This window comes from Salvelinus namaycush, unplaced genomic scaffold, assembly GCF_016432855.1.
Source record: "Salvelinus namaycush isolate Seneca unplaced genomic scaffold, SaNama_1.0 Scaffold6, whole genome shotgun sequence".
In the NCBI taxonomy this organism is placed as follows: Eukaryota; Metazoa; Chordata; class Actinopteri; order Salmoniformes; family Salmonidae; genus Salvelinus; species Salvelinus namaycush.
The window spans coordinates 651,987-670,423 of NW_024061308.1; the positions used below are offsets into that span (position 1 = coordinate 651,987).

At 41.4% G+C, this 18,437-nt stretch overlaps 2 protein-coding genes across 2 annotated transcripts; one reads left to right on the forward strand and one right to left on the reverse strand.

Annotated features, from left to right (window-relative positions):
* The first annotated feature begins 1,204 nt into the window (after positions 1 to 1,204).
* On the forward strand, positions 1,205 to 4,248 carry tigara (TP53 induced glycolysis regulatory phosphatase a). The gene is made up of 6 exons (XM_038986880.1): positions 1,205 to 1,324; positions 1,913 to 1,950; positions 2,325 to 2,446; positions 2,619 to 2,696; positions 2,889 to 2,999; positions 3,587 to 4,248. Exons 1-6 carry the CDS (start codon positions 1,293 to 1,295, stop codon positions 3,953 to 3,955), a joined length of 750 nt encoding a protein of 249 aa, XP_038842808.1. The 5' UTR covers positions 1,205 to 1,292; the 3' UTR covers positions 3,956 to 4,248.
* A 6,985-nt stretch (positions 4,249 to 11,233) lies between these two features.
* Positions 11,234 to 18,032, reverse strand: LOC120042004 (fibroblast growth factor 23-like). Its single transcript, XM_038986879.1, has 3 exons — positions 17,710 to 18,032; positions 13,207 to 13,310; positions 11,234 to 13,045 (listed from the first exon to the last, which is right to left on the reverse strand). Exons 1-3 carry the CDS (start codon positions 17,915 to 17,917, stop codon positions 12,665 to 12,667), a joined length of 693 nt encoding a protein of 230 aa, XP_038842807.1. The 5' UTR covers positions 17,918 to 18,032; the 3' UTR covers positions 11,234 to 12,664.
* Positions 18,033 to 18,437: the final 405 nt, after the last annotated feature.

The following is an 18,437-nucleotide window of genomic DNA, read 5'->3' on the forward strand; positions in this document are numbered from 1 at the left end:
CCAGTGGAGAGAGGGGAACCGGCCAGGCAGAGACAGCAAGGGCGGTTCGGTTCGTTGCTCCAGAGCCTTTCCGTTCACCTTCACACTCCTGGGCCAGACTACACTCAATCGAACCCAGAGTCTCTGGTGGCACAGCTAGCACTGCGATGCAGTGCCTTAGACCACTGCGCCACCCGGGAGGCCTTCTTTAGGGACCTTTTAATTGCAAACTGTTAAAGTCCCAGTACAGTCAAAAACGTGATTATATTTATTTCCACACTATGAAGTTGGAATAATACTGTGAAATTGTGAAAAGTTATGATAATGCCATTTTAGTGTAAGAGCTGTTTGAAAAGACAGAAATTTCAGCATGTTTTGGTGGGATGGAGTGTTGGCCTGCCTGGCGACATCACCAAGCAATATAAGTTAATAGACCAATAAAAAAGAGTTTCGAACCTCGCTGCCAATAACAGATGGTTTTCAGGTTAAATATCCCTCCTATTAGGCTCATCCAATTAGGTCACATAGACCACTCCCAGACAGTCTTAACTAAATTCTTGATTGAGAAATTGCTTTTCTGTTTCTTTTTGACTATTTATATTGACAAAAACAACAGTAATGTACTTAATTGTTACCCAGAAATGATTGTATATTTAAATACAAAGGTCTGCATTGGGCCTTTAAAGGAAAACATTTTTTTAAGCAGATATGAATTTTTCAAAGGTTTTCCAAAATGTCCAAAATTGAGGAAAATGTATCCTGACGGACCTTTTGGGTCATTGAGAAAAATTTGTTCAGCATGAGGTAAGACACATACACACAAAGTTTCAAGTCTCGAGGTAAACGAGGCAGCAGATATGACTGTTTCTAGTGAGACCACTTATAACAGCGACACCTATAGGCCAATCGGTGCCGTTGTTCTTGACCAAGTTACTCATGGCCTCTAGTTTCTGTGTGCCAAATTAGAAGAAGAAAAAGTTACCAATCTATGCTTGAGTGATTGGACTATGGGAAAATATATGTTTTTAAAAAATAACAATAGGTTTCACAGATTCACTTAAACGCTAATAATGTATAGGCAATTTGTTTTACTGTATTTTACATTAAATACACCATATAAAATGCTATCTTACCATTTTGATGTCATTCCTGTACTAGAAGGGACATGGCCAATCATATTGCAGAGCGTCTTTACGTCATTACCGTATACACAGACGTGCTCGTGCTGTGTTTTGCAGGTGACAGGAAGAAAGTTCATATTGAAGAATTGTGATTTAAGGTTCATCAACTACCTCAAATTTAAAAGGATAACAATGCTTACCTTTGGCATAACGATAGTTCGACAGTAAGTGTGCATTATTCAGAAGATACTAGCGGTCGATTCATTACTATTCAGTGTATGTCTGTTTCCATTTGCAATGCAACTGTAGACTGTAGCCCGATACTGTTGCTACATACAGTGAATGGTTATTGACAAGGTGCACGTCAAAAACGGGTGAATGCTTATCCTAGTACAATTTAGAATTTTAATGGCTTGCATGCTATCCGTGCACCGCCACCGCACAGACGCTCTACGCTGAGCTGGTGTCGCATTACTCCAGTCTCCAGCGGCTGGAGTGTACGTCCAGATAAAGGTCAGACTGAGTGCGAATGTTCAGCCTTGCTTCTTATGAAATGTCAAGGAGTTACTGCAGTCCTGTTCAAGTCGATCACTGCTTCAATAGTAATACAGTATGATTAAAGAGAAATACCCTACTACTAACTAAACCATCAATTTAGATGTATTTCTCATTAGATGGGGCTGTCTTCTGTATTGAATTGTATTCTACGTTATTATTGTCTTATTACATGCTTAAAGATAGTTCTGTATTGAATTGTATTCTACGTTATTATTGTCTTATTACATGCTTATAGATCGTTTTTTTCCCCCCAGTGGTGAAACAGAATGGAATAAAAAAGGCCTCCTACAAGGTATGATTTACTATAAAAGCACATCTGTGTCTTTGTTTTGATACTGTTTTGGATACATTAAAGCAGTGGTTTCCAACCTTTTTCGGTTACTGTACCACCAACTGAATTTTGCTCTCCCGGAGTACCCCTGAAATACCCCCCCTCGTGCATTTTACCAGTAAGCCTATGGTCTCATGAGCCTTCTCAAGTAACACCTGTGGTCCTAGTACCCCTGGTTGGGAACCACTGCATTAGAAAGACTCTTGGATGAAACGTGTCAAAAAGCACAAAGTAAAAGCTTTGGAACAGATCATCCCAATAGATTTCATGTTTCAATGGCATATCACTGTGGCCTAAAGTATCACGCCAATCCTGGGCATTTCCCAATCCCCCAGGCCAGGCGATAGACTCGTCTCTATCAGAAATAGGGATGCAGCAGGCAGAGGCTGCAGGAAAATATCTCAAAGACGTCAAGTTCACCAACGTGTTTGTCAGTGACATGGCCCGTGCCCGCCAGGTGAGTGGTGATGTCACAGACCCCTTAGCATCTTTTAGAATATAATTGGACCCCATTATTATGTGTTGGGATGGCCCGCGGATTAGATTTTATTGTGTAGGTAGAAGTTTATGAAAAAAATCTCTCCTTAGAAAGATGTATGTGAATGGTTGTTTTGTCTGTTTTGTTACAGACTTGCGAAGCAATTGTAAAACACAACAGTAGTTGCTCTGGCCTAGAAATTGTCACCGATCCATCACTTAAAGAGAGGGTGAGTACCCTTTCTCTGGGCTAAAGGTTGTCAATATCTTATTTCCATAGATGCGGTTTTCATTGTCAGTGTGTGTGTGTGTTTGTTTGTTTGTTTGTGAGTGAGGTTGCCTGTGTGTGTGTGTGTATAGTTCTATGACCATGTGTGTTTTTGTACTCAAGGCCATACAGTAAAGAGCCTGTTATTTTTCAGAGTTTTGGGAGTGCCGAGGGGGGCTTGGTGGTGGACATGAAGAACATGGCTACAGCGGCTGGTCAATCGTGGCTGGACTTCACTCCTCCAGGGGGAGAGACTATAGAACAGGTGAGTCACTCTGGGGGATCCTGAGGGCATCGCTCTCTCTCTCTTTCTCCGCTCTCTGAAATACCTCTGATGGGAGACCAGATGCAATACATTTTAGCAACACTAGATGGCACCTTTGGCATGCTTTACACAGGGTAATCCATCCTTGACTCTGAAGATGTCCAATATATGTTTTGCATAACAGATCCCTTCATCAAATTAATTTGATTGAGGTTTGTCTGCTTGATGCTTTTGAAGTGGGGATCAAAGTACATAGGCCTTTAGTGCCACACAATGTCCCGATTGAAAAGTCGCTACTTCAGTTGGAGAAACTAATTTAAAGTGTGGGGGAATGTTCCATTGAGACCAAGAACGTACATTGACTTGCCAATTAGGACTCAGCTTGCAGGTCACACGTTCAGTGTCAGTGTGATCCAACAGCTAGTTTATGTGACAGAAGGGCCCCCGGGCCCAGTAACACTCTAGCCACACAGGACAAGCTGTTGGCCCCTCCATCAGGATGGTGTCAACCAGTCTGTTGTGTGGGTGGAGGAAGGGAAGGGGAAGGATGAGTGTGTTGTGAATAAGAGTGCTTTGTTCTGTATTAGATGAAGACGCGGATCAAAGAGTTTCTGGAGCACCTGTTCCAGCGCATGGTGGCTGACCACTGCAGACCAGGACAGAGGGAGACAGGGATGCCAGAGGGGGCTCTTGCAGGCAAGCCAGATGATGGGACCAGAGATGTTCCTGCCCATGCCCTGGTGGTCAGCCATGGGGCCCTAATACGTGTGGCCATGCGCTACCTTGTGGACGAGCTAAAGTGTCCTTTACCCCAGGGGTTGGACATGTCCCATGTGATCGCTCTCTGTCCCAACACGGGCATATGTCGGTTTATCTTCACTGTGACAAAAAGGGATGCGGGCATCACCCTCTCAGCCATCCGCTGTGTCTTCATCAACAGGTGCGAGCACATCTAAGAGGAGGGGTAGAGTAGAGGGGGTTGAAGGAAATAATCTCCTGGTTCACACTATAGGGCCGACTAGAACCGTACTGTGCTGTTTAGGATATCTTCTTTTCACATTGTCCTTTCTAGCATGGTTCCAGCAACTATGGTAGATAGGCAAAGTGGTACTGGGCTGGCCTGACTCGCCTTGGCCTCTTGAGTGTGAGTCGGTCTGACTAAGATATACACAGACTCCATATCGGAATCTGGTTGAGTTATTTAAAATTATTTTAAGGCATACACTACCGGTCAAAAGTTTCATAACACCTACACATTCAAGAGTTTCTCTTTCTTTTCTTTTTTACTATTTCTACATTGTAGAATAATAGTGAAGACATCAAAATTATAAAATAACACATATGGAATCATGTAGTAACCAAAAAAGTGTTAAACATTTTATATTTGAAATTCTTCAAATAGCCACCCTTTGCCTTGATGACAGCTTTGCACACGCTTGGCATTCTCTCAACCAGCTTCATGAGGTAGTCACCTGGAATGCATTTCAATTAACAGGTGTGCCTTCTTAAAAGTTCATTTGTGGAATTTCTTTCCTTCTTAATGCGTTTGAGCCTATCAGTTGTGTTGTGACAAGGTAGGGGTGGTATACAGAAGATGGTCTTTTACCAAATAGGGCTAAGTCCATATTATGGCAAGAACAGCTCAAATAAGCAAAGAGAAACGACAGTCTATCATTACTTTAAGACATGAAGGTCAGTCAATACGGAAAATTTCACGAACTTTGAACGTTTCTTCAAGTGCAGTCGCAAAAATCATCAAGCGCTATGATGAAACTGGCTCTCATGAGGACCGGCACAGGAAAGGAAGACCCAGAGATACCTATGCTGCAGAGGATAAGTTCATTACAGTTACCAGCCTCAGAAAATGCAGCCCAAATAAATGCTTCAAAGAGTTCAAGTAACAGATACATCTCAAAATCAACTGTTCAGAGGAGACTGTGTGAATCAAGCCTTCATTGTCGAATTGCTGCAAAGAAACCACAACTAAAGGACACCAATAAGAAGAAGAGACTTGCTTGGGCCAAGAAACACGAGCAATGGACATTATACCAGTGGAAATTTGTCCAAATTGGAGATTTTTGGTTACAACCGCCATGTCTTCGTGAAACGCGGCGTGGGTGAACGGAAGATCTCTAAATGTGTATATCCCATCGTAAAGCATGGAGGAGGAGGTGTTATGGTGTGGGGGTGCTTTGCTGGTGACATTGTCTGTGATTCATTTAGAACTCAAGGCACACTTAAACAGCATGGCTACCACAGCATTCTGCAGAGATACGCCATCTCATCTGGTTTGGGCTTAGTGGGACTATCATTTGTTTTTCAACAGGACAATGACCCAACACACCTCCAGACTGTGTAAGGGATATTTACCAAGAAGGAGAGTGATGGACTGCTGCATCAGATGACCTGGTCTCCACAATCTCCCGACCTCAACCAAATTGAGATGGTTTGGGATGAGTCAGACCACAGAGTGAAGGAAAAGCAGCCAACAAGGGCTCAGCATATGTGGGAACTCCTTCAAGACTGTCGGAAAAGCATTCCAGGGGAAGCTGGTTGAGATAAGAGAGTGTGCAAAGCTGTCATCAAGGCAAAGGGTGGCTATTAGAAGAATCTCAAATATAAAATATATTTTGATTTGTTTAAAACTTTTTTGGTTACTACATTTTTTGTCTTCACTATTATTCTACAACGTAGAAAATAGCAAAAATAAAGAAAAACCCTTGAATGAGTAGGTGTTCTAAAACTTTTGACCGGTAGTGTATATGTATTTGTCTGATAGTATTTTAATGTACATTATGCAACACAATGAAGATTGAGAAAATAAACAATCATATTTTGAAGCTTTCCCATTCCATCTCATCACTGCGCCATGCATAACCAGCTGACATGTTAAAAACCTACATCACTGTCTTTGAAATTCAAATGTCATATTCATTGACACCATCTATATGTTCTCTATGTTACTGGTAGTTTTATTTGGTGAATGAAATGTGGACGTTTGGCTTATTCCACAAATGTTCAAATAAAAAAATTGCTGATAAGTAAAGAACACACTTTAAGAAAAAATGTTTATCCAGGCACAATGCCTTTTCGTATTACTTAAGCTTTTGGCTGGTTTAATGTATTTCTTTATACATCTTGTCATGACGTTGGGTTGGGGGTAGGTTTACGACAGTCATAAATACCTCTTTCCCCCTTTTTCTCTCTCCCCCACTATAACTGATGTGACATAAGGAAACCCATGGGTTAACATAGAGATTCTGGGTAACATCAGAAGTTGGGGGAAATGAACTATATTCTGGTAATCCAACCAACTGTACATATGCGGTGGTACTTAAGGTATATTATGTCAGTTCGGTTGCCCTCTGACACATTCTCATCAATGATAGAATGACATAAACGCTACTGTGAAAAGTCTAAACGTCAGAGGTATCGGATTCACATGGAATTGTTGTTTAATTCAAATGTTTGAATATGACATTGTTTGTGAAGAGGTGAAATGTAATTTTACCTTCCAAATGAGAGATCTGTGTTTTCATAAATTTGGCTTCTGCTCAACCAGGGGCCCGCCCCTGTGAAGAGACCTGGGTAATAGACTTTTCAGACACACCCCTCTCCCTCCACTATATAAAGCCAGAGACAAGAATATAACTTCCTGTTCCGGGTACTCTAGGATGACGATCCAGGGTCAGAATGGTTCAGATAATCACTATAGATGAAGCCAACATCAGCATGGACTTTGATTGTGAATGGTATGAACTTTGAACTCGTATTCACTACAGAAGTGATATCTCCTAGCCTTTGAGTTAGCAACAGCTAAACGCAGGTTCGGAAGGACAGTCCAAGTATCCCGTCTAATACACACGTGTTCCCGTGACTACCAGAGACTTCTTCAAAGGACAGAGGACTCGGGTTGGCGACACGGGCCATCTACCACCAACCTACTGAAGCGCAGCTCAGAGTAAATATTCATTGCATTTTCCTCTTCAAATGGCGGTAATTTAGAATGCATAAGATAAGATTTACGATAGCACAGCTCGCCTATGCTCAAGTCTCCCGCGCTTTCACTAGGACTCCCCCCCTTTCCTTTGTGTAACAAGCTGTCATATCGATTCTGCCCGCTAGGGACGTTTTTCTGTATGACGTAATTTGTGATCAAGTTATGATTTAATTGTGTATGTGTGTTTCTGTGTGATTAGTTAGGTATTTAGTAAATAAATAATTAAACCCAATTTTGTATTGCTGATTCAACTTGTTAGCCAGGATTCTTGCAGATAATCAAGGACTTACAACTTTCAGATGAGACTGAATATAATGATGATTAATGTGACTGCTATTTAGTAAAATATTACTAAATCTTTAAGAGTTTATTCGAAAGATAACAGCTCTATAAATATTCTTTCGTGGTGTCCCTCTCTAGTTAATTCATATTTACATGATTAGTTCAATCAGGTAATATTAATTACGGAGAAATTATTTTATAGAATAGCATGTCATAGCAATTAATCTGGCATAGTCAAAGACACGACAATCTTATAACATCACATTTAACATCACATCTCCTTCTTGCAACTACTCACATCATGTTCTATCTGTTGTTGTCATGAAAAACAGAACTTCATGCTCATGAAAGGCTTTTTGTGATTGACCACAGTTTTACCTCTTGGAATCCAACCACCATGTTAATGAATGAATGCTGGGTAACACTTTATATTAAGTTGTCTAAACCTATGTAGTAATACTTTAATTATACCAGTAATACATAGTAGTCAGGAGAGTAGGATAATTGCATTTTAATTGTATAGCAATTTAGTTTTTGCCTTTACAAAAGAGGGAGATGGACCGTTCTTCCTTCCACTGGCGTAATAACTAAAACCACTCAACCCCATTACTATGCTATTAGAAAACAGCAATGTTGTGACTGTAGTAACTACAGCATTACTACTAATGTAAAGTGTTACCTAGAGCTGCATTGAAAGCAGTGCTAACAAGGTGTGATTATGAACCTAGTGTGAAACAATTATTTCAAATGCTATGTACATTAGTAATATTATGTCAGAATTTGTCATATTTAGATCTGTTTCCGTTTACACTGAACAAAAATATAAATGCAACATGTAAAGTTTTGGTACCATGTTTCATGAACTGAAATAAAAGATCCCAGAAATTTCCATATGCACAAAAAGCATATTTATGTCAAATTTGTTTACATCCCTGTTAGTGAGCATTTCTCCTTTGCCATGATAATCCATCCACCTGACAGGTGTGGCATATCAAGAAGCTGATTAAATGCCATGATCATTACACAGGTGCACCTTGTGGTGGGGACAATAAAAGGCCACTCTAAAATGTGCAGTTTTGTCACAGATGTCTCAAGCTTTGAGAAAGCGTGCAATTGGCATGCTGACTGCAGGAATGTCCACCAGAGCTGTTGCCAGATAATTTAATGTTCATTTCTCTACCATAAGCTGCCTCCAATGTCATTTTAGAGAATTTGGCAGTACATCCAATAGGCTTCACAACCGCAGACCACGTGTAACCACGCCAGCCCAGGTCCTCCACATCTGGTTTCGTCACCTGCGGGAACGTCTGAGATCAGCCACCCGGACTGCTGATGAAACTGTGGGTTTGCACAACTAAACAATTTCAGAAACCATCTCAGGGATGCTCATCTGCTTGCGCGTCATCCTCACCAGGGTCTTGACCTGACTGAAGTTAGGTGTTGTAACTGACTTCAGTGTACAAATTCTCACCTTCGATGGCCACTGGCATGCTGGAGAAGTGTGCTCTTCAGGAATGAATCCCGGTTCAACTGTACCAGGCAGATGGCAGGCAGCGTGTATGGCGTCGCGTGGCTGTGTGGTTTGCTGATGTCAATGTTGTGAACAGAGTGCCCCTTTGTGGCGGTGGGGTTATGTTATGGGCAGGAATAAGCTACTGAAAACAAACACAATTGCATTTTATCGATGGCAATTTGAATGCACAGAGATACCGTGACGAGATCGAGGCCCATTGTCGTGCCATCCATCCGCTGCCAGCACCTCATGTTTCAGCACAAGCATTTCGCTACACCCACAATATCATCTGCTAAACATGTGTATGTGACAAATAAAATGTGATTTAATTATGCAGCAACTTCACACAGCCATTGAAGAGGAGTGGGACAACATTCCACAGGCCACAATCAACAGCCTGATCAACTCTGTGTGAAGGAGATGTTGCGCTGCATGAGGCAAATGGTGGTCACACCAGATACTGACTGGTTTTCTGATCCACACCACTACCTTTTTTTAAAGGTATCTGTGACCAGATGCACATTTGTATTCACAGTCATGTGAAATCCATAGATTAAGGCCTAATTTATTTATTTAAATTGACCGATTTACTTATATGAACCATAACTCTTTTGTATGGTTCTCTTTTGTTATTAAATTGTTGCATGTTGTTTATATTTTTGTTCAGTGTATATATTTTATGATAAGACAATAAGCATCCATACAAAACATTACACATTATAAATAACAATATGTGAATACATTTGAATAAATACATATTATATTGTGATGGCTCATTGCTTTTTCCTAATGGTGTCCAGCACCAGCTAACATTTGGTATGGTTTCAAATGACAGCGAAACACAACCTTGATATACACTACATGACCAAAGGTATGTGGACACCTGCTCGTCAAACATCTCATTCCAAAATCATGGCCATTAATATAGAGTTGGTCCCCCCTTCGTTACTATAACAGCCTCCACTCTTTTGGGAAGGGTTTCTACTAGATGTTGGATCATTGCTGTGGGGAGTTGTTTCCATTCAGCCACAAGAGCATTAGTGAGGTCGGGCGCTGATGTGGGGCGATTAGGCCTGTCTCGCAGTTGGCGTTCCAATTCAGCCCAAAGGTGTTTGATAGGGTTGAGGTCAGGGCACTGTGCAGGCCAGTCAAGTTATTCCATACCGATCTCGACAAACCATTTCTGTATGGACCTCGCCTTGTGTACAGGGGCATTGTCATGCTGAAAACAGGAAAGTGCCTTCCCCACACTTACCACAAAGTTGGAAGCACAGAATTGTCTAGAATGTCATTGTATGGGCTCCCGAGTGACGCAGCGGTCTACGGCACTGCATCTCAATGCTAGAGGCGACATTGCAGACCCTGTTTCGATTCTAGGCTGTATCACAACCGGCTGTGATTAGGAGCCCCATAGGACGGCGCACATTTTGCCCAGCGTCGTTAGGGTTTGGCCGGGGTACGCCGTCATTGTAAATAAGAATTTGTTCTTAACGGACTTGCCTAGTTAAATAAAGGATAAATAAATAAAAATACAAAATGCTGTAGTGTTAAGATTTCCCTTCACTGGAACTAAGGGACCTAGCCCGAACCATGAAAAACCACCCCAGACCATTATTCCTCCTACACCAAACGTTACAGTTGGCACTATGCATTGGGGCAGGTAGCATTCTCCTGGCATCTGCCAAAGCTAGATTAGTTTGTCGGACTGCCAGATGGTGAAGTGTGATTCATCACTCCAGAGAATGCGTTTCCACTGCTCCAGAGTCCAATGGTGGCGAGCTTTACACCACTCCAGCCGACACTTGGCATTGGGCATGGTGAACTTAGGCTTGTATGCAGCTGCTCAGTCATAGAAACCCATTTCATGAATCTCCCGATGAACAGTTATTGTGCTGACGTTGCTTCCAGAAGCAGTTTGGAACTCGGTAGTGAGTGTTGTAACTGAGGACATGCGATTTCTATTCGCTACGCATTTCAGCGGTCCTGTTCTGTGAGCTTGTGGGGCCTACCACTTCGCGGCTCAGCCATTGTTGCTCCTAGACGTTTCCACTTCACAATAACAGCACTTACAGTTGACCAGGGAAGCTCTAGCAGGGCAGAAATGTGATGAACTGACTTGTTAGGAAGGTGGCATCCTATGACGGTGCCACATTGAAAGTCACTGAGCTCTTCAGTAAGGCCATTCTACTGCAAATGTTTGTCTATGGAGATTGCATGGCTGTGTGCTCGATTTTATACACCTGCCAGCAATGGGCGTGGCTGAAATAGCCAAACCCACTAATTTGAAGGGGTGTCCACTTACTTTTGTATATATAGTGTATTTACCATATTTAAACATTGTGAACATCCACCACAACCTATAGATTGACAAAATATAGTAATTCCATTACACATCTATTGAAAAATGGTCTTCAATTAATAGAAGTTACAATGCATTAATGCAATGTTGTATCAAATAATATTTACTTGTCAATTACAATAATTCATACAGAAATGTTGGTCCATTTTGACATGCATAGCAAAATCTCATGCAAACAAATTATTGCAACATCAGGCTCAATACCAAACCAGTTTAAAATTGTACTTTTTAAAAGGAGTTAAAAGGACAACATGACACTGGTTCAACCCAGGCATTACCCAAAAAGGACAAATTATGTTGAATGTTGCCAAACAGGCCCCTCATCAACTGCTACTCAAACGTCTCTCTGTATGAATTGATATACGATTCTAAGTAATGTAGAAAAGGAAATGGGTGACCTGCCTTAACTTTTTATACACTGTTATAAAAACAAGAAGTGCCCATTTCATAATGAGCCTGCATATTTTCAGGATGATTTGATTGGACTTTCATCCTTGACACAGAGAAAACCAAACTGTTTGAAAGTCTTTTGCAATGTAAATATTTAAAAAGTGCAGGGGCGGACTGGCCATCAGGCATTTCGTGAAAAATGTCAGATGGGCCAGTTGATTTTTTACCTCGTGGGCCTGCCTAACTTGGGTTTTTTTGTGCAAAATTATCATCATGGGGGCCACAAAAAAAATTGGCTGCTGTCAGGGCCTTGAGGAAAGAAATGGGCCGGTGTGTTATAAATGCCAGGGCCGATTTCTGGTCCCAGTGAAAAAGTGCATCACACCCTTGCATAACCAAAAGGTTGGATTCTCACTGCACTATACACATGGTCTCCTCCACCCATTCTCATCCACTCATTAATGACCTTAGGAAGCACTACCTCAGCATATACTGTAGGACTGTTTCTCATGATGCTCACTGATCAGCTTTCTAATTCACCTCCTTGTTTCAATCTAACGTGCTCCTTCTCAAGTTGTATTGTGACCCCTCCATCCAGACTACGATTGCAAAATCACAAACTCACGAGGATTGAGGCACTGGTGCATGGCATTACTGTATATCCCTTAATGTTATCTAGCAAAAAGTTTAAACATTTTCCAGACAAGCTTCAAATTCAAAGCCCATTTCTCTGGCCTTTCGAGTCAAGCTATTGGCCAATGCGTCACTCTTTCTCTGCATTTTCCTTTTTAAAAATATATTTTTAAGCTATTTTCTGACTTTATTGAACAGTTAGAGCAGGACTAGGCAACCTTGGTTCTGGAGTGACACAGGCACTTCATGTTTTTGATTTAACCAACCTGGAAGACCAGGTGTGTTGAATTTAGTCAATCACTGAACTGATCAATTAGCTCATTTGGTCTGGTGTGATGCTTAGTTGGGGCAAAATCCTGCAAGCACTCCAGGAACAGGGTTGCCTACCCCTAAGATAAAGAGAGAGGATGATAGTGGGGAAAGAGAGTGGGCAGTAGGTTGGATTCAAACCTATACCAACACCGTAGACGTGTGCCGGAGGCATCTGCTTAGACCGCTAGACCACCCTGGGCCACTTTGTCTGCCTTTTGCACAGCCATTTTGATAGGACTGCCTGGGCTATTGGAATGCAACACCCGCAAAGGGTCGTCACAAGAAGTGATGGTCTCCTTGGAAATGGCGCTAGCTCGTTCTTGGTCCTGTTGCATAGCCAGGTCCTGATCCTCCATGATGGAGTCTGCATCTGGGTTCTCCTGTTGGCTCCTCTTCCTTCTGTAAACCATGTGTCTCTTTAACAAGTCATACCCTTTCTCAGGGATCTCAGCCCCTTCCAGTAGGAGCAACAGTCCATTGCTGGATGAATAGAACACGTCAACATGGTTCTCCATCCGCCTGTGCTGGAAAAGGCACTCTTTCCTGCTGAACATCATCTGGTAGGGAGTGACAACAGAAACACAACTTGAACTTCACATGAATAGGTTAAGTGATTCTACGGAAATTAATTACACAATGAATGTGAAGTGATTTGGGAGAGCAGATTTGACTGTTCCCAGAGTGGCCATCCATGGATGACTTGCCATGCAATACCTACAGAACTGAACCACTTTTCCTCGACGTCCACACATAAGAAACGTTTACTTTTCAAGTCCAATATTGACACAAAGTCACTTGTTTCTGTTCTTATTGGGAGGACAACTATGGAAAAATAAAAAAAACATGTCACAATTTCATACTGTACATAGAGACAGACAATGTATTTCTTTTGGTAAATTATTAAACAATCCTAAATAAGGCACTTTGTTGAATTAGTTAATTTTGACATTATCTGTACAGTTGCTTTAGTTTGAGTGTGAAAACTTGAATGAAATCTATTTGTGTGAAATTAACTACAAAATAAAGCATACACAGCAAGCACGTAACGTTCTGAGAACCATATGTTTCTTAGAGCTTGGTGAGAGCGTGGCTGTCCTATGGTTATTTTGCATACAACCTTCCCACAACTTTCTGAGAATGGTGCAGGATAGTAAGGCCGGGATGATACCAGTATCATACTATTTATTTTTCTATGACAAAAATGAAAACGCAGAGCAACACTCTTTGGTCCTTTAAAAACCTGCTGTATGTAAAATATTGTGTGCTATGGCTTGAAAATATGAAAATAAATGTGCCTCTGGATGACAACATAATGATGTTTTTTTCCAACATTAGGGCAGTTTTCCTAAAGAAGTTAAAGCCGCTTCGTGTTTTGATTCCTTGCCGCGATAGTGATGAGTGTCACAATACTGGCATTAATCCCTACAGGATAGTTGCTTGGCTTTGGAACATTCTCAACACACACACTTGGAATATTCTTTAACAGTTCAGAAACAACATTCTTCTGTGGGAATTTCAGAACTTAAGGATAAAGTTTCCTACAGGTTTCCTAATGGTTCTATTTAAAATCTTGTTCTCAAATTGTTCCGAGAAGGTCAAGAAAACTTTCCATAAAAACCACATGCAAACTTTAGTAACGTTCAGAGAGACCGTTCTATTATTATTAATTGATTTTTTAAAAATTAATTATTATTATTGAAAAACATACATTCCGTTCTCAGCATCAACAAAACTCTCCATCCTCTATCTTAAGTGTGTTGGCCATGCCCACTAAATGGCCACACCTGGTCTTAATGAGTGCTTGTTTCCTTTGAAATAGGGTCTGTTTGAATAGACTAAAAATAACAGCTTTGTATTGGTAAGAAAACACGACATGTTAGCTCCATCCTGGTGGCGTAGTGGACTAATTCCATGGATAGAGAACAGAAGATTATAGGTTAGAATCTCACAGCTGCCTTGTCACAATAAAAAAATGTATGTGTTTGCATGATTAATCCCTAAGGAAAGGAATTTCCATTGTCCTATCTGTGCTTGGAGTTCTTTTTTTTTAATATACCCAAAATAAGCTAGCAGTGTTACTATTATTGAAACATTTAGTGAATGTTTTAAAGGAAGTTAAGAAAACTCCTAATAACCTATAATTTCCGTTCTCAGAGCGTTAATAAAACCTCCCAGGGAAAGATTTAAGGAACCAGAGTAAAACGTTCTCAGAACCTTCCTGCAACTTAAAAATAAACGTTCCCAGAACAGTCAATTTTCACTTCTGCTCTCAGAACGTTTAAAAAATGTGTTTTACCGGTCAGAAAACATATGACTTCGTTCCTGTGAAACAAACAGAGCTGCCGGAAAACATGTGGCGAGACAGCATTTGCCTTTTCAATCTGGTGGGGCACCACTTTCAAAGCAGCAGCACTGAACAAGTTTACCCTATTCATTTGTTCACGCCATAGAAAAACGTATAAAATGTTTTGTAATGAAAAGAAAGCAGGCATTTCTTATTGGACAAGTTGACATAGTACCTCCCCCAATTAAAGCCTGTTTTCCTTGGTTTTGTCAAGTGAATACAACCCTGTCCCTGAGATTTCACACGGTAACCCCCACACTCGCTGCAACAGGTGGGTTCAGTCACAGTGGTCTCCTAGCTACAGCGTCTCATCAACCATGTCTCCCGACAACTACATTTGATTTCACCGGCACTTGATTTCTTTCTTCGCTCACGCTCCTCTCCTGGGCTTTCACTAGATGACAGCCGAAGTCAAAATTGTCCATATCGTAAAAATGTATGAAAACAAAAATGTGCTTCTTGGTCTTCATTTAAGGTTAGCAGTGTGGTTAGGTTTAAAATCTGATTTTAAGATGAGAATTTTTTTTAAATAGGCGGGGTTTATTACTTCGTGGCTGTGTTAACTGGTGACTGTCCCTCTCCTGCCTGCCTCATGAGCGAACACAAATGTTCATGGAAATCAAGGTGTGTTAATAAAAGCAGTTTATAAAAGCGGTTTAGTCGTCCTCCAAAACTAGCTAGAATGATCCAATCTATAGCTAGCTAACAAAAACTAGTAGCTTTAGTAGCCTAGCTAGATATCGGCCCTTAAGCAAGGAAGTTAACCCCCAACAACAACTGCTCCCCGGGCGGTGGAGAAGGTGGAAAGTTAAGTTCCTCGGCGTACACATCACAGACAAACTGAAATGGTCCACTCACACAGACAGTGTGGTGAAGAAGGCGCAACAGAGCCTCTTCAACCTCAGGAGGCTGAAGAAATTTGGCTTGTCACCCAAAACCCTGACAAACTTTTACAGATGCACAATCGAGAACATCCTGTCGGGCTGTATCACAGCCTGGTACAGAAACTGCACCGCCCTCAACCGCAAGGCTCTCCCGAGGGTGGTGCGGTCTGCACACCGCATCACCGGGGGCAAACTACCTGCCCTCCATGACACCTACACCACCCGATATCACAGGAAGGCCAAAAATATAGTCAAGGACATCAACCACCCGAGCCTCTGCCTGTTCACACTGCTACCATCCAGAAGGCGAGGTCAGTACAGGTGCATCAAAGCTGGGACCGAGAGACTGAAAAACAGCTTCTATCTCAAGGCCATCAGACTGCTAAACAGCAATCACTAACTCAGAGAGGCTGCTGCCTACACTGAGACCCAATCACTGGTCACTTTAATAAATTGATCACTGTTCACTTTATACAATGCACTCTAAATAATGCCACTTCAATCATGTTTACATATTTTACATTACTGATTTCACATGTAAATACTGTATTTTATACCATCTATTGCACCTTGCCTATGCCACTCGGCCATCACTCATCCATATACTTACATGTACATATTCTCATTCACCCCTTTAGATGTGTGTATTAGGTAGTTGTTGGGGAATTGTTAGATAACTTGTTAGATATTACTGCACTGTCAGAACTAGAAGCACAAGCATTTCCCTACACTCGCATTAACATCTGCATGTGACAAATAACATTTGATTTGACATGGACGTCGATTAAGGCAGGCTTCCCGCACCTCTCTGATTCAGGGGGGGTTAGGTTAAATGCAGAAAACACATTTCGGTGGAATGCATTCAGCTAGCTAAATGTGTATGGCACAGCCCCCAGCCCCATTGTCATAGCACAGATGAAAAGGGAAGATACTGCATCTATAATAATAATATTTTGACATAACCTACGAATAGGACCCATAGCTACCTGACTTGGGCCCAGTTTCCCAAAAGCATTTAAGGGCTACGTTCACCATTAGAACCGTCGTAGGAGCATCCTTAGATCTCTGAGCTGTTTCCTAAAACCAACGTTACTAAAGTTGCTCTTGAAAAACACTCGTTATTTAATGACCTCCTCAGACTACTCGAACAGCTAAGTACGTTGTGAATGCCTTTTTGCCCTTCTGCGTCACTTTATACACAAGATCTCAGTTAAACACAAACTCAAGATGTTTGTCTTTATGTGACCGCTGATTAACTTTAGAATGAATGTGACAGTGACTACAAATACAAAGCTGCCCATTTCTTTGCAAAACAAGCGAAGGACATAAAGACACTTTAAATAAACCCAGATAGCTGTATTAAAATAAATACATGATATAGGCTACACAGACCTATATATTTGAATAATATTGAAATCCATTTTATGTTAATGAAATGTAGTTTTATTTAACTATTTGTACACTACTTTCTGTAATGTTGGCCTGAATATATTTCATGGTGTAACGTGTGCCAAATCTTGATTTAGTGCATTGTTATAGGGTAAGCATTAGAATAAGCCGCCTCAATATTTGTAGTCATATGTGATATCTCTAGGAGCTGTTACGTCATCAGTATTGTGGAAAAATTCTAATATTAAGGTAAGATTGGAAAGGGAGATCCGAGAGCAGTGTTCTTTCTTTTGATCCTATCAGTATCGACACATTTAGCGAACATGCTCTCTGCGTGGTGTTTTGGGAAACGCATGCAGTAGGAAATATGCATTGTTGAAACCTAGGCTTAATAGTGTTTTATCACTATCGGGAAACCGGGCCCAGGTCATGAGATCAGGAAAAACTCCAGGCCCCTGAAAAGACACGCAATACTTTTGTCACACCACTTTAGAACCTGTGGTGCCACATCTGAACCAGAAATATACGTTCCCACAACTTCCAAGGAACCAAATGTGCTCGCTGGGTAGTATGAAAATAGTTAATTAAAGAAAAATACACTTACCGAGAGAGGTTGTGGAGATGGCTTTCTTTACATGTCCATTCAAAGTCACCTTCCATAAATAATGTCCTGTATCGACAGACTCGGAGCGCGTGAAGATTCCTTTGATTGTCCTGTGCGGTGGCGACAGGTCTAGGTGTACAGGGAAACAATTCACCGGAATGGATTGTTGTAGAGCGGCCAGCCAGATCACGAGGAGAGCCGGTTGCATTTTGGGGAAATGTGCCGGTTCACACGGTAATCCTGAGGTACTCAAGGTGCAGTGTTGAACACAATTGACGGGAACAGAGGCCAAAGATTCTATTTGAAGACTGACAGCTCTGTGACTGGCCCAACCCTGTCGAGACTTTTTTGGCTGACCGGATGTGAGATTGAGTTTCATGAACTCTTTAGATAACACGGCTAACAATACATTATGCTCGCTCTAACCTATAAAAAAACAGGTGTCAAGCTCAACAGAATAATGTATGTGTGGGAAATTATGTATGTATTATGTATTCGTGTAGCCTACATTTTCAGGGAATTTCACCACCGCCACTCACGTTAAAGGTTAAAGTATCTGGCCCATATGCCATTCCTGCTCTCTGATAATCGCCTTCACCGTGGTTTGGGTGAACCACATTCTTCCCAGAACGTGGCCATATTTATTTTTGCCAGAAGGGGGAGCCCCAGCTTCACATATATCAAAGGAATTTGAGTGTGTTGAGAATTGCAGTATAGTCCTTGAAATA

What these genes read in the sequence shown, in the direction of transcription:
- tigara (XM_038986880.1), top strand. Translation starts at nt 1,293, where the DNA reads ATGCTTACCTTTGGCATAACGATAGTTCGACA. An exon ending in ACATGGCCCGTGCCCGCCAG is followed by an intron (nt 2,447 to 2,618) that starts GTGAGTGGTGAT and finishes GTTTTGTTACAG; the next exon opens with ACTTGCGAAGCAATTGTAAA. An exon ending in ATCCATCACTTAAAGAGAGG is followed by an intron (nt 2,697 to 2,888) that starts GTGAGTACCCTT and finishes GTTATTTTTCAG; the next exon opens with AGTTTTGGGAGTGCCGAGGG.
- LOC120042004 (XM_038986879.1), bottom strand. Translation starts at nt 17,917, where the DNA reads ATGCAACCGGCTCTCCTCGTGATCTGGCTGGCCGCTCTACAACAATCC. An exon ending in CATCTCCACAACCTCTCTCG is followed by an intron (nt 13,311 to 17,709) that starts GTAAGTGTATTT and finishes ATTTTTCCATAG; the next exon opens with TTGTCCTCCCAATAAGAACA. An exon ending in AGGAAAAGTGGTTCAGTTCT is followed by an intron (nt 13,046 to 13,206) that starts GTAGGTATTGCA and finishes ACTCCCTACCAG; the next exon opens with ATGATGTTCAGCAGGAAAGA.